General features: G+C 31.7%; 1 protein-coding gene across 1 annotated transcript in view; it reads right to left on the bottom strand.

The window, feature by feature from the left end:
* The window catches only part of LOC142350482 (regulator of microtubule dynamics protein 1-like), a 42,905-nt gene extending 23,968 nt beyond the window's left edge, over positions 1–18,937 (bottom strand). Inside the window, exons 1-2 of the mRNA XM_075402335.1 lie at positions 18,745–18,937; positions 14,828–15,117 (exon numbers count right to left, since the gene is read on the bottom strand). Coding sequence (XP_075258450.1) covers positions 14,828–15,117; positions 18,745–18,937 — 483 coding nt within the window. The remainder of the gene's footprint in view (positions 1–14,827; positions 15,118–18,744) is intronic.
* Between the last annotated feature and the right edge of the window lie 7,413 nt (positions 18,938–26,350).

Consider the following 26,350-nt stretch of genomic DNA (forward strand, 5'->3'; position numbering starts at 1 on the left):
TCCCTCCATTTTATTGACTGTGGCGAGATAAGACTCAAATTCACCAACATTGAATGAATTCCTGAGTGTATCACGAAAACATAAATATTCTGGCACATTCACTTCAAACTTGTCCAGTGTTTCCTGATGCTCGTAATTTAGTAGGTCCTTCTTGAACTTGGAGAGGAATAACTGGAAGAGTTCTGTTTTAGTTGGTTTTCCAGTCTCACTTTCAAGTTCGTCGGTGTTGTCGGGTATGCATTTGTTTTCCTCACAAAATGTAATCAATTGAGTTGTTAAATTAGTCAACCGTTTAGATTTTCTTCAGATAAAGAAGTGCTTGGCAAAGCTCCAGTTATTAAAGTCTCGTCAAATGACGAAAATTGTTTAAAATTTTTTGCAAGTTTTTGTAGTGAAGTGAAACTCATGATGAATAGCCAAAATGTGCCGTGGAGAATAAAGGTCCCCACATGGAGAATTATTCTAGAACATTCTTTCTTCTAGAGTATTCTGGCAAGATTTTAACTTAAAATTAGTTATCCTTTCCCAAGTAATCACCTATTTGAAAGTAAAATAATAATTAAATCCTTCATTAAATTGAATTCTGTATAATTTATTAAAAATTTAAAAAATTAAAAATACTCACCTTACTAGCTAATTTTTAAGGGCATATTATATTCGAAATTTTCACTTGTTTGATTTCATTCTGTTAGTGGTGGTGGCTTTCTTTGTCAATGGTGGCGGCCATTTTAGCATGACATGCACTTTTCATTTGATGTGTAATGCAATGTTATACCAAGCTTGTTGACTTCGTGTACTATTAGTGGTTGCTAAATATGAAAGAAAGCTAATTTTACATATTTCATTTTAAAAAAATAATTTTTTTCCAAAAAACAAAAAATTAAAATTTCAAAATAAGAGTGAAATTCCCTCTTTTAAGAGCGAATCACTCTTTAAGAGCGAAATCGCCCCTATCGAAGTAATACCCCAGTACAAAATCGCTATTTATCGCGCTTAAAGAGTGAAATCCCTTTTTTAAATATCTTTTAAAATTATCTAAATTTTTTATTAAATTTTTATTTTTTTTTACCTTTCTATATTTTTTTATTTTAAATTATCCATACTCTTCAATAAATTTATATTCTCTTTTACTTTTTCTATATTTATTCCATTATTAATAAGAAATGATACAAAATTATAATATTTACACAAACAACTTTCCCCAGTTTGGGTAATAGCTCTTCGAGGATTTAAATTTCTACTAAATCCTCTAGTTAACTCTACATCTGGATATTGTTTCTTTACATGAGCTCTTATCCCATCATATCTCACAAAAGAAGGACAATATAGACAATTAACTTTAGCTGAAGTACAATTTCTACAAGTATACTTACTCTCCTCAAAATCAGATAATGGTTTTTACAGAATTACATTTATTACAACTTCTAGTTAAAACTTTATTGATTCTAGGATTAACACTAACATTAACATTTGGATTTGGATTTTGATTAACATCATTAGCAAAGCTACCTCGTAGATCATTAATATTATCATTAAAATTCACATTATCTTTAATATTATCATTAACATTATCATTAACATTAACATTAAGATCATCATTAATATTAACATTAACATTATCATTAACATTAAAAGAACAATCAGTTTTCATCGGCGAATTTACAAAATAACTTCGTTGAGCAAGTTCATTGATACAAATACCACTTAATGTTTTATCACCACATGCACATTTACTAATTTTATCTTCATGATATATTGAATAAAGAAAAGCTAAGTTAAAAGGGAGTCCACATTTATGACTACACTCTAAACATTTTATAACCTTTTATAATTGGCCAAATTTCAATTACAACCAACATATTTAGCCAAGATTTCAATTACATCTTTAGTATTATCTTTAGACGCGACACACTCTGTTAAATATTTCTTCCCCGTCGTTTTGAGTGTATTAGTTTTATATCTTCTATCTAAAATCACTTCAAGGTCTAATTCCGTTTTATCTCTAAAATTTATAATTTCTTCTCTAAATTCTTCATTATTTTCATATAGTCTGTTTATATACCTTCGTCTCTCTTTATTTAAAATTCCAGTCTCGTTATATATATTCTACTTGTAGCTGCTTTTCTTCCCCATATCCAAAGTTAACCAATGTACTTGCTCTATTCAATATATTACTTGCACTCGTTGCCACATGCCCAGCAGTTTTTACTGTTGTATCAGGACTCATATAATTATATATCATAAAACATGTACCTATATTGCCTAAAATAGTTGATATTAATCTAAAACCATCACCTTTAATCATTTCTTTTGTTAAAACATCATTCTGCATTTTAATACCTTTTAATGTAAGAAGTTTATTAAAATAGAACTGATAATTATCGTGGTTAATAGTATTTCTATCTGTAGCATTTATCATGAGTGGTTTCATATATGCTATAAGTTTATTTTTATCTTCGCTTTGTAATTTATCTTTTAAACTAAGAGCTTTTAAATCAAAGAAACCAACTCTCGAGTCATATATCATAGTTCTATTCTTATCAATAAAAATAAAAGTATTCTCTTTCCTATTATATTTAATTATACCATAAGGAAGTTCATCTGACATTCCATCCGTACAATTATAATAGTTACTATTTAACTCACTAATTATTTTATTGAAGTTATGTTCACATTTATATATTTCATTAAAATTTTTAAATAGATCAGCTCCATTATAAGTTGTTAAATAAATAGCATCACAACTCATTCTTGCTGTATTAATTATTTGAGCTGGTTTATGACACATTACAGCATTTGAATATTATAATGTCTTCCTTCTGTGAAATAACAAGCTATATCCTTATTTAACTTATCACCCATATCATCAAGAACAATTACACTATCTTTGAATTTAGACTTAATTTTTGATGTGATCATATTTATATCGCATGTATTAAATCCAATAAAAAACTCACCAGTCTCAGGATCTATCCAATCTCTATCATCTTTACAAACAATGATTATATTTTTAGCTTGATCTTGGTTTTGGTTTTGATCGGTGTAACCGCTTGGTTTACCACAGACGGAGTCTGTTCGCGGATCTAAGTATAACTTTAAGTATTGTTTAATAAAATATGTTTTGCCTGTACCAGTTCCACCATAAACAATAGTATGTAATGGTGCCTTTTCATATTCAAATCTAACTAGACTCCTATTCATGAATCCACCAAAGCTTCCTAGTTTTGAATATTTACTTGGTATTGAATCATATATTATATAACAAATTCCAATTAAGAAAATAAAAATTATAACTGCGATACCCGTCTCCATTTTTATACCTATTAAAAATGCTTATCCTAACTTTTAAGGAATTCAATAATAAATTTAACATTGATAAAAATGCTATGAGTGATATCAGAATAAAAGATATAGGAAAAGATATAAGTCTAACACCAATTGAAATAGTAATGAGAGATCAGACTCTAGATAACACAAGTGAACCTAACTTCAACATTATTGACAATCTACATCCAACTGACGGTACACATTGGGTTTTAGTTATAAGAACAGAAGGTGATCCTGTGTATTACTTTGATAGTTTTGGTGTAGAAACCCCACCATTATTTTTAGAAGAATATGTTGATCTAGGCTCTAATGAGAGAATACAACAATATGATGAATCTTATTGTGGGGCTTATTGTTTATATATGAGCTATCTTATTGATAGAGGATTTAGAATTAACAATGCTTTGAATATTCTAGTTAATCAATGTAAATATCCAGGAATATATAATGAGTTTTTGTTTAAGTTGTAGTAAAGATCTACGAAGTAGCTTTGCTCATAATGATAATGTTAATGATAATGATACTGTTAATGATAAAGATAACAATAAAGATAATTATAGTGTTAAAGATAATGTTAATGATAAAGATAATGATCTACGAAGTAGCTTTACTAATAATGATAATGATAATGTTAATGATAATGTTAATGATCTACGAAGTAGCTTTGCTAATAATGTTAATGATAATGATGATCTACGAAGTAGCTTCGCTAATAATGATAAAGTTAATGATAATGATCTACGAAGTAGCTTTGCTAATAATGTTAATGATAATGATCTACGAAGTAGCTTTGCTAATAATGTTAATGATAATGATCTACGAAGTAGCTTTGCTAATAATGTTAATGATAATGATAATGTTAATGATAATTTTATATATCTATTTGATGAAAAACATCAAAGGGGTAAACCTAACAACAAAGAATGTCTTAGTAACAATATCTCTGTTAATATAAATGAAGATCTACAATCATGGCTAAATGATGATAATAAAATTACTGAAGCTACACTCCCAGACAACTTAAGATGTACAATTTCTGGTCCTAGTGAATGCGGTAAGACATTCTTATTAAAAAAATTAATTTTGGCTAGAATATACTTTGATAAGCTATACATCATTGGTTCTACTGGTGATCAATATGAAGGTGTAGAGAGTTATAATCGACGAAGTCGCAACTCTGTTGACGATAAAGCAGATGTCGAGTTTGTTAAAGATGTAAAAGATTTACCCTCTCCCGATCAACTACCCAAAGACTTAAAAAAACTAATGATATTTGATGATGTTAGAGCCAAGGAACCAGTTATTAATGAATACTTTTGTAGGGGTAGACGTAATAATTGCAATATGATTTATCTTAACCAAAATCTATTCACAATAGATAGACAGAGTGTTAGAGAGAATTGAAATCTATTTATTTTATTTGTACAAAGAGGTAAAGTCTTCATATCTATATATCAAGATTTCTTTAAAAATGCTGAACTTAGTTATAATGATTTTGCTAATATATGTAATAAGGTATGGAAAGAGCCTTATAGTTACATTGTCATTGATATAACTAAAAATAAAAAAATTAATGGTAAACTAAGAATTAATTGGGATCGGAGAGTTGGGATTTGTAGTTTAGTTTAAGTTTAAGTTTACATCTACACCAGATCAACGAAGTTGCTGTGTTAACACAGATGTAAAGTAAAACTTAATACATCACCATTAAAGTCTATAGGTCTTCCATGCTCATCTTTAATATGAAACTCTATATATTTTATTCTATCTTTAGTAACATTTTGATACAAGATATTAGTTGGTATAATATTTATCAAGTAACCTGGTGGTTCTGTTAGAGTAAAAGCATATAGTATGTCTGTGTTATTCCCATTATCTTTAACACCAGATATCACATTACTACGAATGTTAATAGTACTAATAGTACTAAAACCCATAATATCGACAATTTTCTGAGATGTATATTTACCTTGTTCATATACTATTTTTCTAAAGCCAAGTAATGGGGCTATTGAATTTTCAATGTCAAAATTAATTGCACCTTGTTTTACTTCCATTAAACTTTTCATTGTATTCTTATCAGATTCTATTATAACATTGCCATTAGTTTCTTTTTTATTAATTCTGCTATTTCGAACAATTCATATGCTCCTGGTATAATAGCTAAAACACGGGTATCTGACCATGTTTCACCCTTGATATCATACATGAATTGATTGTTCCTTCTATTCACATTAAACACCGAATTATAAACCGATAATCCAATTAAACCTAATTTTGATGAGTTAAGTATAGGTTCACTAAAGTTAAACTTTTCTGTTGGCTTTATCATTCTAAAGTTAAGTGTATGCTCTTCTTAGAGTTCTACTTAGAGTTTCATTTATCTTTCGTAGTTCATATAAGATTAACGAAGTTGTATTTCCGGTGATTAAACTGTCAGTCATTTTATTATATTCAAATATTAGATTATATTTATGGAGAAACATGGGCGAGGCCCCATAGTTATAATTATAGCTTTGGTTATATTTAAATATTAGATTATATTTATGGTTATAATTATAGCTTTGGTTATCCGCGAAGCGGTTACACCAATAGTTATAATTATAGCTTTGGTTTTAGTCATAATTATAATTATAGTCTGTTATAATTAAAAGTTAAATTTTTATCTAATAAAAATGGACTTTATTTGAATACAACTTATGGTTATAATAATGATATACACAAAAATAAGATTATAAAGTATAAACCAAATAATCTAGCAACAATGAATACGGTTAATACCAATATTAATATCATTCTCAATAGAGAAGAGAATCATTTAAATTTGCGTGATTTCTATCTCGAGATAGAGTTTGTTGTATTAGATGATGCTGGTGGTGTATTTGCTATTGATGCTAACATCACATTAGCTAATTATGGTTTGACTGCATTATTTAGTTCAGTTAAGCTTGAAACTAGTGGTGGTAGGACCATTGAATATGTAGATCATTGTCATCCTAATCTATTGATGTATAAGTTATTAACTAGTACTGATGATGAATATGAGAGTGATTTTTGTTAGAAATCAAGACAATAGAGATAGTCAACTTAAAGGTGACCATATTGCTGCAGAACTAGGTCATATGTATATGATGATTAAGATGAGTGATCTATTTGGTTTTGTAAATGATTTAGAAAAGATTATATATGGCTTAGGATTTAAACTAATATTAAAAAGACATAATAATAATGATAGAGCTCTATTTAGAGTTAATGCTGGTGCTGTTGCTAATGATGGTAATATAGAAATTAGAGATATATCATGGTGTGTACCTAGTACTGATCCTAGTAATGATAATAGAATTATTGTGCAAAAGGGTTTAAGTAAAAAGAATAATGTAGACTTTAGCTATTATGAAAGAAAGACATTTTATAAGAATGTACCCAATGCTACTAACTTCTTGTTTGATCTAGTTATGGAAAGTGGGATGGAAAGACCACAATATATAATAGTTGGTTTTGAAAATAATAATGTTAATGAACAAACTCATGATGCGAGTACATTTGATATAATGAATGTTACTGAATGTTATTGTAAGATTGGTAGCGAGTTTTATCCTGAGGATAGAATGAATATTAATTATGGAACCAATAATTATAATGAGGCTTTTAAAGAGATTGTTAGCTTTAACAAAGATTATAATGGGCTACCACATAATATAAAACCAGATATAAATCATAGAACATTCAAAAGTAATTATAGAATATATGTATTCGATACTAGATATCAAAGTGATTATATAGGCCCACAACCAATACAACCAATACATGAAAGATTTCTTTAAAAGTGTTGGTAAAGCTACGGTTAACTTTGGAAAGAAAGTTGCTAATAATCCAGTAAGAGCATAAGAATTAGCAAGTAAAATAGGAAGTGCAGCTGCAAGTAGAAACCCTAGAGCTGCTTTATCAGCCACACCTGATGTAATTAAAATTGCAACTACTGGTGAAGGTATAAAGGTAGTACAAAAAGGAAGAGGGTTATACTTAGGTACATAGAAAAGATAATTTAGTTATGGCTAAGACTAAGACTATAGTTTCAGTTAAAACTCTATATCTATCTATCTGCGAAGCCAGTTCCTGGATAAACATTAATACTAATATTATTATTACTAAAAACATTGTTACTACTAAGCACCAATAGCTTTAGTCTAAAAAAACACTTAACTTATTTTTCTTATCAACGGAGTTGCGGCTTCGCCGATTCTTCTTATATTTTTCATATACCTTGAACAATTCATTACATTCATCATTATCTATTTTATTATCATTCATTGATTTCGTATATACTTTATTAAACTTGTCGCTAAACTGTTTACTTAAAATATACATTTGTGAATACTTTATAATTTTATTTCTTATTTTTGTATTAATTGTTTTTGATAATGAACCACAAACAGTTGCTGTAGCAAAAGCTGTTGGTATAGAATAAGGTAATCCTATACCTGTTAATGCAACTGATGTTGTTGTTGCCGTTGTTGCTATTGATGATAATACTATTTCTGTCATCTCAGCTACGTTATAATTTTTATATCTACTTAACTTCTTATTATAGTTCTTAGTTTCAGTTTCATAATAATTTCGAATATCTTTTATAATGTTAATATTGTTGTTAAATTTATTATTGGCTTCAATCTTTTCATTTATTAATCGTTCTGATACCGAAGACAGATCTGGATATAGTAATCTCTCACTCGGTGCTGTTGGGTTAGTCATACTTTCGGTTATTTTAATTAGTAAAAATTCTTTCTATTTCTTTCATTATATCTTCTTGATAAAAATCATAATGCATCTCGTCTGGATTTTTTTTGTTGTCTATTAATGTACTTTTTAAAAGTATAGCAATTATATATTGTACTATTCTCTTTTTATTCTTTAAAAGGGCTTCATCTATAAAAGAATTTTATTAACTTAGACTTTTTATTAACTTCTTTAAATTCTTTTAGCCCGGTAGTAAACATTTCACCTAGTTGTATGTTAGTGATATTCTGATTAAACTTATTATTATCAATCTCTAGTTTTAATTGATTATGACCTTTTCTTAGTTTGGTTATATTTCTACTTAAAATATCCTTTTTATTATTAGACGATAATAAGTTATTGTCACAATACTCTTTATTAACAACATCTTTTTCATCTATGGGAGGGTGCATATTTGTAATTTTATAGGTATCCTTCATGTCAACATTATCATTATCTTCTAGTAATAAACCACGAGCCTTACTTATTGCTAAGTTGTTCCCCGATGAGCCAAGAAGTGGCTTCCCCGATTGCTGTTTCGCTTGTTTAAATCTATTTCTTGTCATCTTTGTATTTGTTTACAGTAAGAAATTAATCTACCAAGTAGCTGACCGTAGGTCTATCCAGCGTCGCTGGCTTAGGACCGTAGGTCTATATTTAATGATTCTAAAACTTTATTATTAGATTCAAAATCAAACTCGGATTTTAATAATTCCTGTTCGTAATACTTACCTTCTTTTATCTCTCCATTCATATCTTCTATCTTATGTGTTGGTGGTTGTGTGTTCAAAACTTTATTAACTTCAATAGTTCTCTATTCCAATTAGAAGTGTATCCCTTAGAGAAGATATTACGTTTATCTGCATTTCTAACATAATCACCAACTTTAAAATTTGGTGTTGCTTTGGAAGATTTAACATAGTATCTAACTTTATCAGGATTATTAGAAGCATCAACTGGTGTCATATTAATTGTTGAATGAGTGTTATTGTTATATGTTATGACTCATCATTTAGTATATTTACCCAATTACCATCACCATTGATGAACATTGGTTTATTAATTATGTGTAATAATGTTCTATTGAATCTCTCTATAAACACAGCCTTTAAATCACTAAGTAGAATATAGTTTTGTTTCATATTCTTTAAGTAAAGATTTAAATGTTTTATTGTAAAACTCACTACCTCTGTCTACCCATAACTTTTCTGTTTTTCGACTTTCAGAGCCACCCTGTGGATGTTCACCTAATACTATTTTAAAACCATTAGTTATAGATAAACCAGATTTATTGTTTAATGGAATAGCCCATGCCTTTTTTGTGAATATATCTAAAACTGTTAATATAAATTTATAATTATTATTGTATTTAGTTAGAGATGACTTATCAATTAAATCAGCTGACCATGTTTCATCTTTATATAATGGTATTATTCTTTCTCTTCTAAACTTTGTTATTTGAGGACTGAATACTTCTTTAGCTAATAGTTGTTGTTTTTCCATCATTACTTATTTACCATAGTTAAAAACAAAATTATCTAGTTGCTCTTGATTAATAATATTCATAGATAATAGTTGCTTAGATATATCTAGCATTTCATCATATAATCCATCACGACCAGCCTTTGTTTCCAGTATTAATAATTCCAATCTTTCTATTAAGTTATTTGGGTTAGGGTTGCTATTTAAACCCCTGCCAAATACATCATCTTTTACCCCCATTATACGTTTTATTGTTCGATATCTAGCGCTTTTCTTATCCCCTTTTCCTACATCATATCTAATATCCTTTAAAAACCTTTTAATTTTGATTTCATCTTCTTCGATATCATCATATAATACATTTAATTTAGTAACAAAGTCAGTAAATCCTTCTGAGAATTAATATATATTATCCTTAACTAAAAATGCACTCTGCTCTAGGGTTATATCAACATCATTCATTTTATATCTTCTAGTAGGCAAATCTATAAGATTTAATTTTTATTGAGGATTAGTTTGACCCCCCATTTTCTGAAGAATTTTAAATGTCTTTGTATCAACAAAAACTGGTGCTATATCTTGAGATTCCTTTCTGGTCCCCTTTAACGTTTCATTAATCTTGGAAGTGTTTTAACCGATCCGTGAAGCGGTTTCACCGATCTGGAAACCAGCTTGCTTTTCCCAGTCTATTGCTCTTAACGTTTGTTCACTTAATGCTAGATTGTGTTCATTGTTTGCATTTAGTGTTTTAGTTAAAAGATCAAATAACTCTTCTATTTCACCATAATATTCTTGTTGTTTTAATTAATCTTCTAATCTATTTCTTCTGTTTTGTTTTTCTAGATTATTTAATTTTATAAGTGTTTCTAGTTTAGTCATTTTTTATAATTATAATAAATTATTATATAGTGTAATTGCAGCAAGGATTAACTCATCCATCATTGAGGATAGCTTTTAATATTATTTACATAAAATCTTTTATCATCAAATGTTTTTAGACTATTCTTACTTGTTTTTGTTGTTGTCATGTTATCACCAACTTTTTGTATTCTACATTCATCTACACTTCTCTCTGTGTTATACATTAGTGCATTATAATACTCCTCATGTTTAGCAATGTTACAATTCTTTATTCCTTTCTCTTTAGTATTCTTAGGATAGTCTTTGAAACTATATGTCTTTGGTGACAGGGCTATAAACTCTTCTCTAACTTTACTACCTAATTCATGTTTGAAACTGCCTGGAACTTCATTATTAGTTTTAATTGGAGTATCGGGGAACCCGCCACTTCGCGGATTGAGATTGGATAGATCCATGTGCTCGTCACTAACTTTACCTTCAGTATAACTTAATACAAAACTATCAGTATCCATATAGTGGAGTTGTAGATCTTTGAGAGATGGTTGAAGAATATTATAGAATACATCATACATGTGTAATTTACTTAATTCTAAGACAGTAACACCTACATATACTGGAGAATCATATTCTATTTTTTTCTTTATATATTCAATTTGGCTATAATCCTTATATCTAGTTATATTCTTAAATGTTGGTTTACTTATACTTTTCATTCACTTTTCTTCATCATGTAAGAACTTACTTTGAAGGAAGTGTAGGGGATTCATGCACATTCTTACATATAGGGAGTTGTTCATTAATTTCCTTACATCCTTTTCTGCTTCAATTTTAGCTGTTGCTCTTTTCTTTCTATTGTTTTGTATATAATCTCTACATATATAATCTTGTTTAAATTAAATTACTCTATGTATTTTTGTTACTTTTACTCCCATCTTAACATAGAACTTCAACATCCTATAATGAACCATGTATTCTGTTTTGTTGTTTTGGTCTAAGATTAATTTCTCTGTTTTTGCTTTCCTTTTCTCTCTTTCTCGGTATTCCAATTCATTATCATTTATCTTTCTCTTATCGGGTTTATGCTAGTTGCTCTGTTCTATCTTTACATGTGTCAGTATAATTAATATCGCAAACTATATAGTAAACATGAGCACTATCATCTGGAGTATTTAATATAGTATCAAGAGTAGTAGTAGTAAACTGGAAGTCCTTATAAGGTAGCTTTTGCATCATTGCATAGCAGTATAGGTTGTTTGCATCGATGTACCAGATATTTCTGGTATGGAACTTTATCCCTGTTTCACCATTAGTGACCATGCTATCACCCATTATACCACATATACCACCTCTCTTTGCCTCAACGAAATCATCTAGCATTTGTTTATCTTGTAATGTATCTAATGTTACACCGCTTGACATTAACCAACAATCAAAACTTTAGCCTGGCAGACTTACATAGTGTAGGGGATTGAGCTCGAATTCTTTCATACTTAGTTTAACATATTCATTCATGCAGTAGTCTAATATTTCCACATCATTTTGTAAATACTCTATAGTTAGATCTTTACCAGTTTTATTACTGTTGTCTATTAAAGGTATATACTTCTTCTTGTGTTGGTAATTTATTCGAGAGAGAGGATTTGAAGTGTTCTGTTTTTAGATTACCTATAACTTCTTGGTAGGTAGCTTTGCTACCATTGGCAGCTTCACTGTCATACGAGTCCAAACCAAAGTATTCATATGGATATAATGTTTCAGTTTTACATCCGTATATCTTCGCCATTTGATCTAGAGGCATAGCTAAGAATTTATAACTATCTAAGAATTTAAGACAACCAATGCTAAACATCTTAGACTTACCAGCAGCTAGTGGTATGTTATCTACTTTTCTTTTATCATTATTCTGTTTAAAGAGTTCACTGTATAGTAGGTTGAAGTCATAGCGAGAGCCATTGTGGAATATTACAGGAATGAAGTTTTGTTGTTTGTACCTCAGATTACATATTCTACATGCTGGTCCTCTATATTTACCAGTTTCATGACAATGATCTCTTACTTTATTAATACATGTTTTACTGCAGATATGACAAGTGTTATTAGTTTCATGATATAATTGATCTTCTTCATTAAATATCATTTGTTTGTTGCGCTTGAAGTTATTCTCAGTTTCTATTTCTAATAGATCACTAGCAAATCTTTTGATACAATCAAGACCGAAATAGTATTTGAAATTACACTGCCAGATGTAACCCACACTTATTGGTATGTGTTCAGCTATTACATACTTACAGATATTAGTCGCGACTTCAACAATGCAACATTCTATATCAGCAGTTATAAAATTTTTCATATTCTGAAGTTTGTGTTCATTTATAAAAGTAATTTTCTTCTTCTTAGGACAAACAACCTCGGGTTTGAAAGAGTTGTTACATTCATGTTTGTTGTATTTAATTTGTGAATCAAACCAATTTAAACATCTATCACAATAATAATATTTAATGTTATTTTTATTTGGTCGATCTAACGAGGTTTCTATGTTTTTAATTAGAGCACATTGTTCTGTAGTACCATCTCCGCAAACCACTATTCTAACATCTTTTCTATCTTAATCAAAATCATCCACTGGTTTAAACAATTCTACTTTACCCCCACCACAAGGTGTGTATATCCAAATATTAATATTGTACAATTTTTGTATTCTTAATATATATCCGAAGTCATCTTCATTTTGTTGTCTTGGTGCAATTAGTTTATTCTGGTATTTTTTTCACGTGTTGCATTATTGAGAAAGCCACTTCGCGGATCGATAGCAGGATATAGCCAAGGAGTAATAGTTAGTAGCAAGCAGTTATATTTGGAATTGCGTATATTCAATATTGATTTAGAGTTCTTGAGATCGGGGGGGGGGGTAAATCAATATAACTACCAATAGATGCTTTAGTTGGTTTGAAATTTATCTGAATACTTCTTAATCCGAGAAACTCAAAGTCAAAGCCATAACCCTCATATATTTCCTTTTCAAAGTTTAACCATTGAGTGAAGTCTCCATTTTCATATCTTGCGTTATTAATAATATAGTCAGTGTTGAAAAACATTTTAGTAGTTTTAACGTCTTTGGTTCTTTTTTTGTACTCACACTCAGCTGTGATCTTATATTTAAAACTCTAACTTTTCTATACTGTTAACAGTTTTTAATTTCTTCTAATGAGTTATTAATGGCTTCATCTATATCTTCAATGTAATTTCCAGCTTTATCAGTAATATAAAATTCTTCCATGTTCTGGCTAGAGTTTATATCAAAGTATTCTTGTGTTTTCTAGATACTTGCGATTATGACTATATGAATGATTAGTTAGAGCTATTTTATTCCTAAATTCTTCATGACATTCTTTACACTCATACTTAATTCTGGTGTAGATAGTATGGCGTAGCATGGCCTCCGGCCCATCTTCGGTTTTAGGTTGTTTTAGCTTTAGTTTCAGTTTCAGTTTTAGTTTTAATAATATCCTTAGTATTATCTTTAGGTTTGAGAATATAATCATCTTCATCTGAATTGTACACCCTTTCCCTAGTTTCATCTTCCACTTCATCCTCATACTCCTTTCTCGACCTGTTTAAGTGTTCATCACTTAAATTATGTTTGACAAATTGTTTCCTTGTTTCAAAGGCCAAATCACAAATATAACAAAAGTTTACGTTTTCTACTTTAGACATTTTTATTTTTATAGACAAAAAATTCATTTTTGAAAACATACAAATTAAAAATGTCTACATCAGTAAAATGTGGTGGTTGTAAAGATAAATCATGGAAAAAATGTTGTGATAAATGTTTAGATAGTTTATTTGAATGTTATATCTGTAAGGTTTACTTTAAGAATAGAGATTATATTAATCATATGAATATACATTATAATGATCCTAGTCTATATATAACTTGTATTTTGTGTAATGAAAACCAACACATCAGCGGATTTAGATTTAAAAATTTTAAGTGTAGATTATGTATTTATTTACATAGATATAGATATACACACACCAAAGATAGATTCGAGGAATATGCTGAAAGATTTAACATAAAACTGTGAAAAAACGAAAAAGTGGTGAATTTGCAAACGAGCTTATTATTATTTTCTAGAATTAAGCCATTTCATAATTTAATGTTAGACTTAGAGTGAATATGTAGTAGTGGATAAAACAAGGAAACCAACAAGCAGTAAAATTTGGCCCTATTCGACATGCGCGATTAGCGTTAGGAGAAAGGGTCAAATTTTACTGGTGGTTGGTTTCCTTGTTTTATCCGCTACTATCTAGAGGCGCAATTACATGAAACATCGAGCAGGGGCAAAAAGCCCACCCCAAGAACAAAGCACCATACGCTAACCTTGTGACTTGCGAAGTTGTTATCATCAGCTTTGACTGCATTCTCGGCGCACTCCAGGCCTTCATAAGTCAGATCCTTCTTCATTTGGGGAGTTGTAGACGCTAAAGTGGCTAAGTCTCTACATGCTCTCGCCAACTGCCACTGCAGTTCACAATTAGATGTCTCTGATTTATGCTTCACTAAGGTGTCGTACACTTTTTCGAATTCACTTTTGTCGTAAAATTCGGCTGCCTGCTTGATAGCAGTCTCTGCTGAGTTTTCATCGGGCATTTTCGAAGTTGAGGAACTAGCTGAAATTAATCTTTGTTAAGTTGACTAATGCCGTTTTCAACAAAAGAATAAAGAACAGAATTAGTTTGTTTGCCCTTAAAGCCATTCGCTTATCAAATTTCATCACATTTATGACAAAGATCAGTCAATGAGTCAGTGGCATTGGTATCAGTGATATTTGAGCAGGACTATCATCTAAATGCTCGCCACTAATTTGATTTTAGTAATTTCATTGTTAACCTAGCCTAATAAATGATCAAAACATTCAATATAATTATTTATGGCGCCCAACTTTAGCCACAGACTAGCATTACAGAATTAGTTCTTCGAGAAAAACTACAGAAAGTAATGACACGCATTAAGTTCTAGCAAAAGCTTAAGGCAACAGAATTAAAGATAAATGCCGAAAATTTTGATAGCAATTTCTGAGCGGGTTAGGACAGCTTACTTTTGAGACTTTAAAGATCAACTGCTTGTAATAATGTATTTCTTCTCTCATTGAATGACAAATTTTTATTTTAAATAAATTGGCAACCGTTTATATAATTAAACTTTAAATGCTTTTATTCAATCAATATAAAGATTAAATCTGTTGATGAGTATACAGCATTTATAATTGCAAGATTAAGCGTTTCCATAAATCAAAATGAATAGTTGGAGTAAGGTTGATATTAAATAAAATTCATAACAATTGTTACAAAGTTGCGTTTGAAAGGGCATCTAACACAATGTTATATCAATCCGTTTAATAGAGGATAAAACAGCATATCAATCTCTAAGTACAAATGTTAAAACATTTATGTAGGTGCATTACATTTCCCAAGGTTTTGGAAATGTTTAACACAAATTTAGTCATTAGGTCTGATTCAGAAAAAAATATCATTTTCTTAAGAATCCACACAGAATATGATATCCCCAGATTTTCAAAGCTCCATTTCACCATTTACAACAGTATCAACTTTAGGAGTATTTGTAGCCGTAGTTGAAGCGCTTCCACTCAGGGTAGGTTGTAGTAGAGAAAGTTGTTGTTTTGTGAGCAACGTCATGTTGTTCATAGAGGTGATCCGCATGTTCCTCATCACCTGCCACTACGGGTTTCAACGGAATCCTAATGTTGTCAAATTTCGGAAAGGAAAGAGGCGTTTGGTTATGGTAAATAGGCGGTACAGGCATATAGCAAGGATCTGAGGGTTATCGATCGATTGTGATCAAATTTCTCTTAGGTGGGCAACGTTTGCGTCACTTCTAGGTTACTCGTCAGCTCCAGAATAGAAATAGGGAATTCTTCTATAGTTGGCGGTTTATATATTAGATATTCAAGAGAGTGGTAGTTTTACTCCGATTCGTTTTGATTGTAATTTATCAAATATTTGGATATCAGGTCTTAACTTTAGTAATTAGCTAACAGCCATATTCTAGTGCGATTAAGCAAACTTTATAACCAGGTTGGTCTTCATTTTCATACCCTTTATTGTTATAAATATACTGTTTTCTCCGAGGTTAAGGGAGCGTATAAGACTCGTTGCAAAAAAAAACAAATTCCATATCCCAGATTTGTGGCACTTTTCGGACTTAGCAACAAGTATATCTCGCTGTCACAAACAGCTGGTGCGCTTAGCATGTTATGGTAAAAACAGTAACAAGGGTGGACAATGATCCCAAGATCCCAACTGTTTTTCGAGACTTTTAGGACGTATATTGTATCTGACTGAGCCAAGACCATTTTTCTCGAGTTAAGATGGCACCTTCCATGGAATCTTCTGAAAGTACAGTGCAGCGGTCTGCGGTAGCTCACATCAATGCTTCAGATAAGTCAATTTGAGGAATTGGGTTACGGTGAGCCTGGTATAGATTGAATGCTGCCTGCCTCGCCGACAATGTAATTGCCAATTGTTAGCAGTGTGTTCAACTTTCCCTATTTCTCTAATAGTGCAGTGCATCTTAATAATACTAGAGATCTGTCATAAGTATTACCAGCGTAAAAGTGTTTCTGTCCTTTGACCCCTATGAACAGACAGCTGAAATTCCATAAACGATACTCCTGGGAGTAGAGACATTGGCACTCTTCTATTCAGAAGGATAAGCCCCGATTACATGTATCTAACAAGCGTAGTGTTGAAGGATAGGTTTTATCATCGCAGAGAACTTATTAAATACAGGAGTGAGTTTAGAGATCATGTTATTGAACCAGCTCTAAAGTCCCAAAACAGTCTGTTAGCATCAATGCGTAATGGTTGAGACGGTCAAGAATCTGCATTATTCTTTCTTTGAATCTGACAACCACCGAATGTTCCCATCAAAACAGCATTCGACGATTTTACCCACCAGCACCTCGAATAGACCACTTTCCTGTCGAGACAGCAGTTACTAGTAAGGAGAAAGGTCTCTTCTTATCCATGTCTAAATTCAACCTGTTTTTTGTCAAAAATGCTGACAGTTCTTGCCGTAAGTTTTTTAATTCGTCGCTGACTGCACTCGTTTCGATGATAAATTTTGTAGATCCAATAAAATTTCAAAAAAACTAAACGGACAAAACAGAGTAGGGTATTCCAAGTTTCGCCCAGTTTAGATATCTCGAGTCTGACGTTTTTAAAGTAAATTTATAAAAACACAGCTGGCAGATTGCCAGAAAATAGCCGCAATAGCTTCGTAGATCTGCAGTCTCAAAAAAAACAGTAAAAAAGACAGACCAAAAAAATTCGTCTTTCCATTGAAGGCTGATATGTTATATTTTAATTAAAAATCTGTATAAGTTTTTGCTGCCTCTATTAGCTGCTCTCAAATACCCTTCAATTAGAGTGACACACACCCATTTGACCTTATCTCTTTGAATTAAAGTAAATAAAAGTCAACTTCAAAGTGAGAAAGTCGTTTTTGAGAGTGAGGTAAGTCAAGTGTGACCAAATAATTAATCACGCGAATGAACAAAAAAAACTCGCTCCACTAAAAGCGAAAATTGACTTCACGCGCGCACTTCAGTTGAAATTGCATGAACGAATGAACAAAAACCAGATTTGAAGCGGTTGTGACGTCTTCGCTATCGCTGTGCGCTATTAAACAAAGATAGCCTTGTTCAAGCAATAAAACTACGATTACCCATCTTCGAGTCGTAAAAAGAAAAATTGTTTGCTTATTAAAATTCAATTTCAAGCTGAATTCAATTTCAAGCTGAATAATGAGACTATGACTGATAAGTTTTAGAGTTACATCCCAGTTACAACGTAAAATGACACTAAAAGACCAACGTACAAAAAAGTAAAAGGTAAAATAAACAGTAAAACCAAACTTTATATGTTTATAAAGTGATTCTCAAAATGTGAATGTTTAACCACAATTTTTTTCAAAATGTTTAACTTTTTTGTTATGCTTATAAAATTTGAACTTTAAAGAAATTCTTTGGCATTATCAAATATTACCTCAAAACCGAAGTCAAGTTGGCTACAAAATATGGATAAATTTCCCAAAATGTTTAATCTAACAAAAAGTTTATTTTTGCATAAAAAGTTTTACTACAGTCACTCGACTACAAAACACAGGTCATTGCTGTATTTGATCAGTTGAGAAAATCCAAATTACAAAAAAGCGGTTCTATCACTATTCTTATTTTGAGCCCACGTCAAGAAAAATTGTGAGATGGTGCCTCTTACCCGATGTGAACCAAGCAGCAGACAATGCAGTTCCTAATCCTGTCTTTACGGCTTTGGACCTCCAGAGATTTCTCTGTCTGAGAAATATTCGAAAAAGAGCGCGTGGGAGGCGGCGAGTGGAGCTGTGCACTCTGAAGGGGAAGAATGCAGCTGCAATCAATCGTAAACTTACGCCACCTTTTTGGTATATCATATATCTGAAAAGCAATATCAAAGACATTAAATTATATAACCACTGAAGTTCGGACAAGTCGAGTGCGAGAAAAGTGAATCTTCAGGCTGTTAAAAAGATAATGACGGACAAATTGCTCTAGTACGTCAGACGCAAGGGGAGCGGGGTTCGGTTGTAGCTTGCTTCTAGGGGCAACATCGCTAAGCGGGATATCAATCAAAAGGATACCAATTTTGACGCATTGTTCTTGTATGAGTAAATTGCCGCCTATTGGGTTTGTATGAGTAAATTGCCGCCCATTTATGCAGAGCATTTTCAATGATCACAGAAAAAATGACTAAAAATTTCAGATTTCTTATACGACTAACATCCATAATTCAAGCTAGACCAAATCAGAATTGAGAATGACACAATTGGACTACATGTAGAAAAAATGGGAGCATCTAGCCCATTTATTTCAAGCCTCAATGGAGAAAATAGCTGCAATAGATTCGTAGATCTGCAGTCTCAAAAAGATAGTAAAGAAACAGAAACAAGAAATTTATTTATTCAATACAGTGATGTTATATTTCGATGACGTTATACATTTCGTATTACATTCGGTTACGTAAAAATCTGTAAAGCATTTTGCTGCTTCTATTAGCTGCTCTCAAATAGCCTTCAATTAGAGTGACACTTATCAACTTTACCTTATCTCTGAAATAAAGTAAAGTCAATTTCAAAGTGAGGAAGTCATTTTTGAGAGCGAGGTAAGTCAAGTGTAAACAAAACCTTAATCATGCGAACGAACAAAAAAACTCGCGCCACTAGGAGTGAAAAATGACGTCACGCACGCAATTCAGTTCAAATTGCATGAACGAATGAACAAAAAGCAGAATCAAAGTCGTAACAAAATAAAAGCAGAATCAAAGTGTCATATTGTCGTAACATATTGTCGTAAGAACATGGCCGCAAGAATTCTGAACTGACTGGAATCGTCGCAACTTTACCAGCAAATCCGAAACTATTATGTTTCGTCTTGAATCAGGGATACTTTACCGAACCGGAATTGAACAAAGTATTAGGTAACAAATCTATACCTCATAACGAGAAAGATGGGAGCATTGACATCATTGAAACTAACTAACATAAAGACAAGTACAAAATTATTTAGGGATCGCAAGAAAAGACTAAATCTAGAAGACACTCACTGTGATATCTTGATACCGCAAATTTCTATATTACTAAAAACATATCCGGTAACGGTGAAAGCTGGCCAAAATTCTTAGAACGGAAAACTATTCGTTCTCTTAAACAACGGACAGGCTGAATATTGTCACAAAACAACAAATAAAATTTTTTAAAAAAACTCAGAGCTCCGAAACTAACTCTTCGACCCAAAAGACACAATCATAAAGGATAAGGAAGAAAATTAGGACTCAAGAAAACAGTGAACATTTTCTTCTGGCGTCACAGCACTTAACAATTAACACAAAGATATATTTCTCTTGTAGGAGATAGTTTTTCTGGTATTGGAAAATTTAAATAGTCTTGAGGAAAAATAAAAGGAAGAGTAAAACTCAAAAGCAAAAAACCGTTTATTACTGAACTAGACCCAAAAATTCACAAAATCTAAAAACCATCCCAAGTTTTTAATAATAATTTCAGCAAAGCTATATTATATACGAAACCAATTGCCAAACAAACAAAAAACTTTGAAATATCTAACGAAGGATGAAATAAAAAGCTTTCAATGAAATTCAGTAAATTTCGTATGAGAAACTTTCTAAGTATGAGGAAAATGCAGGAGTTGGGATAATCCGAAAACACTACAAAAGATCAGAAACAAAAAGACTACTCAGTAAAATTTGAAACTTAAAAATTAAATAGGAAAAGTAGAAAAGCAGAAAATTTAACTTAGTACCCATGCCGCAGAATATTACATTCTCAATCCCTTTTCTAAATGAAAAAAATTGAAAAAGATTTGAAGAATTTGCAAAATAATTGTCAAAACAAAACTGCGCTTATGAAACAAATTTTTCTTTCAATTTCAAAGACAACACCAAGAACTAAACCAATTATTCATAACACAAAATTAAAATCCGTGACTGTGCTCGGAAAGAAATTTTGCTAGTAATTAAAAACACGAAAAACATAACAAAACTGATAAAAATGGACAAAAATACAGAAATCGGATTAGTATAGGTACAATTCTATAAAGACAAAAATGACTAAGTTAAAATGAAGTGCCTAATGTATAAACTGTCAGGTGGACGTTACCAAATATGCTTAATTTCTAGAAAAGCGTCCTTTCGAAGCTCCAAAACTTTCGAAGAAATCAATAAAATTCAGAAATTGAATAAAAAAACAGACAAATATGTGCCTATTCTTAAAAACAAAACTATTTAAATCCCTGACAGTGCACTTTTTCTAGTACTTAAAAACAAAATCGAATAAAAAATAAGAAAAATTGGACAAAAACTACAAAACCGGATAAGCATTTGTAAAAAATTTTAAAACTTATCTCACGTTACAAAGAGGAATTCAATGCATAAATTAATATATTCACATGCACTGACTTTCTAACGGAAAAATTGCTTAAATATTCAAAAATGAAGAAATTAATGGCAAAAGCAAAAAAAATTACCAAAAACTCGGTGCCCATTTTACAATTGAGACGCATTGTTAGGCTCTCAAAAACAATGCGGTATCAATTTCAGAGAGTTGCATATTGATACAGCGCCGACAAAAAATTATATCTCAAAAACCAAATTGCAAAGAAGAAATTTGGCCAATTGGACAAAAAACGGCTAAAAATGGTTATCCATATGCACCACTCTGTCCAAATCACTTTTCGAAAAGTCATCCATTAAACGCAGTGCATAATCAAAAACCTTCATTCGCTCAGAAACGATTAGTTCACACGGCAGTTTTACTCGCCTTCGATTTTAAGTCAAAACGCCGTCTTAACGAAAAGTACTTCGGGCAAAAAAAACCAAGAAAACCAATACTCCTCTTCGAGTCGTAAAAATCAAGAGAGGGCCAATAATAGCCCCAGCTATCGCTGTGCCGCTATTAATAAAGCTTTTCCTCGCATATGCTCAAATGTAACAGCGGACAGTTAAAATTAATAGTCTCAGGAAATCGTTCATGGGTTGGCTAAGTCAATTTCTGTAGTTATAATTAGTGTCTAACCTACAATGCTGCTTGCGCGAGCACCTTAAAGAGCAACGGGTTATCGATTAATGCGATACGACTCCAAAGCGAGAGACCACCGAAATTCGAGAGCACTAAAGAATTTCGGTGGTTTAGAAGCAAATCCTTATGCTCAATTCGTCTTCGTAACTAAACAGGACGAATCCGTAATATGTCTTCGCAAAATTTTCCAGCCCTTAACAAACCTGAAACAAACCATAGTTTGAAGCATAAAATATCTTAAACATTCTCTCTCTAGATGCGAAACCTAAGTTACGTATAGCCATACTCAAGCTGCAGAAACAGACTGACCATTGAAGACATAGCAATTTTAAGGTCCGCTTGCTGCCAGGATTTGTGAAAAATGGATTTATTTTTTGTCAAATAACGTTTTGTGGTTCCCAAGATCTAGGGTATTCTTTACCCACTTTTGGTAAAACAGAAAACTTCATACAAAACTGCCAGACGAGAAAATTGGTTTCCTAGACTCAAGTCGCAAAAATGCTGAACATGTAGAAACTATGATTTCTGTTACCTTTGTTCCGATCCGACCCACTTACGTGGGGGAGGAACTATATACTTAATTGGGATATTTTTTTGTTCCGCCAACTTTGGCCGACTGATATATTCATCGTAGAGGGTTGTGGGGTGGTATCATTAGAAAGCCCGCCCAGCGTTGAATATATAATTAAAACACTTCTTTTTCAATTTCCGTTGTTCCACGGAGTTATCGAGGCTTAAAGTTCTGCGAACATTAGACTGATTTTGTTTAACAAATATGTTAAAAATGTTAACGACAGTGTTGTTGATATTAAATCTAAAGATAGATGAGTGTTGTTGCACTAATTGATCCAACTTTTTTGGCTAAAATGTTTGCTGACTTTATCAATAGTAAGCTTTTTTTTACGAAAACGGAACGAATTAAGCTTTTTTAATCCACTTTGTTTTGTCCACCATCATCGTGGATCTTTACCGTTTATGCCCCCTAGCTTAGTGGGCGCATATTATTTGCAACCCCCCACCCCCCTCGATGCAAGTGCCATATTTTTACATAATGATTTACTATGTAATGGCACGTGGTCTGTAACTGGGGGCGCATAACGTACTGGCGGGAGCTCAAACGGTAAAGCTCTAACATCTTCAAATCCAAAGAGGGCTAGTTTTTTTTGCGTTTCCCTTGAAAGTGTTCCTGAATTGAAATTTTGCTAATTTAAATCGACATTTATCGAAAATGCAACATATTTGATAAATTAACTTCAAATTATCTAAATCCATAAATTTCGGAACAACGAAGTGTTCCTAATGGACGAACAAATTTAAAAGTTAATAAGAGAGCAGAACAACTCCAACTTCCACCTTTTACAGTCGAAAGCTAAGGGTAGTTTTGACTTTTAAAAAAACTTTATTTCCAAATAAACAAAGGGTTGAACTTTGCCACTATTCTCTCCTTTTCTGCTCACCTTGCACCTTAAGGTCAGCAAAAACAGGTCGCATCTTCTTTCTATTTGATCAAAATTTAATTGAAAAAGAATAATTTGGAGTTTTCAAAAATTTCTTTATTTGGACATTTTCTAATCTTTGAGGTTCTTTCTCGTCTTGTCACAATTTTAACAAGTCAGATATCACATTACTGGAGTTTCAAAAGAAGGCAAAATTGAATAGTTCAATTTTTTCAGTAAAAAGATTATGGTTTTACCGCTTCGACACCGTCTTTTAGAAGAATTTATGGAATTTCTTATTTTTGACTTTAGTTGACGTTCTTTTTGTAGACATATAAAAAAGTTGGATAATTGCAGCTCTTAGCGGCGTCATACGGATGAATAAAGGGACCTATTTAATGCTTTCAGTTGATAACTGAAGTTTTTCAAGACTTTATATAGACGTATTTTTTAGACATGCACTTTGCTGGTCTAGTTTGTCAATTTTTACCTAGTCTCTTTAATTACAGGTAGCATATCACTTTCTTGGTGATTAAGAAAGGCGTTATTGAACATATCTAATGTTATAAGAGCATTGGTTATTGCTTTAACGGCTTCGATTACAACTTTTGCAATTATTCAATTTTATTTTGTAAGATATTTGTCTGTATTTTTTGTTATTTATGTAGAGCTAAGACATATTCTGAATAATGACAGATCTCAACGGCTTCTTATGATTCCAGTCCATAGCTTAAGTTTCTATGACATTGAAATTAAATCGTTTCGAAAAATAACTATTTTTTTATCTTAGCCCTTATCGTTCTTTGCTGTCTGTACCTGTTACCTTGTCTCATTATAACAGAGCTCAAAGAAATATTGGTGTTTAAAGAAGGCGCAATTGATTATCTTATTTTTACGGAAAAGATTGTGGTTTCAACGGCCTCGACACCGTTTTCTCGCAAAACTTTTGATTTTTGTTTCAATTTGACCTTTATTCTTGTAAACGTAAGACATATTCTGGATAATTCCAGGTCTCAATGTCTTCAAAGGGATGTATTAACTTATATGAACCTAATATAAGATTTCAGCTGATATCTAATTGTTTTCATTGTTTTAAATTTTTGTTTTCAAAAAATATAAACGTATTTTCTTTGTTCTGTTCCTTTTTGTTCTTTTATTGTCTACTTGTTACTGGGTCTCAATAAGTACTGGGTTTTAATAACTTAGGAATAAGGACTTACGTTTTATTTGACACTATTTTGACTTTGTTAAGTATTTTTTTAAAAATGACATTGGGTTTTGGATGTAAATAATGTTTTTGGTTGCTATTTGATTTTGCTGTTTGTCTTCATGTCTCGTAGTGTTAATAATGGCAGGTCTCATCGGCCCTCTAATGAGCCAATATTTACTCTACCAAGTGATTTGAGTTGAAAGCCATTTTTTAAGTCATACACCAATTATCTTTGGACAATGTTAAGCTGCTTGTTAGTGTTAAGCTGCTTGTTTCAAATTCATATTCTATGAGCAAATCGCCCTTAAACACACACCCCTTATCTTCTTATCTTACTATCGAGCTAAAATTTCTTCCCATTCTTGTTCCTGGCTGACTGCAGAAACAAACTCCTCTAAACAAAAGGGAGAATTAACTCAACGGAAATTAGATTCCATTAAACGAAACGAGATCCATCAGTGAACCCATAAGAAGAAGCAAAATTTTTAATCAACGCGACCGGTGAAACTCTCATCAAAATGTAATTATTTGAACTTCGACTTTTCCGGATTTCCCTGCAGCAGAGTTAGATACTATAATTTTCTCTCAGTTATCGAACAACAGCAGCTTTACAAATTCTAGCCCACTTCTCTGGCAGAATCCAACTTGCGCCAAGTTAGAATTTCAATAGCTTTTCATTCCTGGAAAAAAATGCTTTATCTTCCAAACTCATTTCAAAGACTGCGAAGTATTTCAGTTTTTTTTTCTCAAACAAATTTTTGGTGGACACTTATTTCATAACTTGCCAATATTGTACCATATGGACAATAACATTAAACAGTCATTCAAGAAGAAAACTATCATTTCGGACCAAGTGAGGAAATAAGTCGGCCCAGAAGACACCGCGCAAAAACTACAAACAAATCGCAGTCTAAATGTTTGCGTGAAAGTTGGAAGATTATACAGAGACCCATTTCAACCATTATGTGATCCTTCAAAATTAACCATGTTATTTCACTGAATCACACAGCTTCTAACAAGGTGTATTTTCTTAGACTTGAGAGAAAAGTTTTTAATCATTTCCTCACAAGCTCCAATAAAAGTGAGCTCATTCAGTCCTCCGGGGGTTTTATTGAACGCATAAATTATTACGACGTTTATGTTGAAACCAAGAAATCAAGACTTCTAATTTCATCAATGTTTCGTATCGATAAGGCCCTAGTCACAACGCGAGTCACTCAAAAGATACAAGTAAACCCTCCAATTTAGTTCGTGAAAGGCAAAAGGTGGATCACAACCAGAAGTTGACGCGAGATTGAAAAGCTCCAAATAAAAACCCGTTTTCATTTCAATGACCTCGTGAGCAGTATTTTCTGAGCACCCAGAAACTTGCCCAAAAACAACCAAACTAATGTTAACTCACTTAGTAAAAACTGCTTCAACCAAAAATTTACCAGCAAAGAGTCAAATACAAAGAGGGGGGCACGTCTCCGGAAATTTTTAACATTCAATTTACTCTACCAAATTTTTTTACTCGAATAAGCTAAAAGATACAGTAAGGTCTTAAGGAACAATTTTCCCAACATAGATGGCAGATTGCCAGATAAGAGCCACAGCAATAGCTTCGTAGAT

The sequence above is a fragment of the Convolutriloba macropyga genome, chromosome 1, assembly GCF_964194025.1.
Source record: "Convolutriloba macropyga chromosome 1, txConMacr16.3, whole genome shotgun sequence".
Lineage (NCBI taxonomy): Eukaryota > Metazoa > Xenacoelomorpha > Acoela > Convolutidae > Convolutriloba > Convolutriloba macropyga.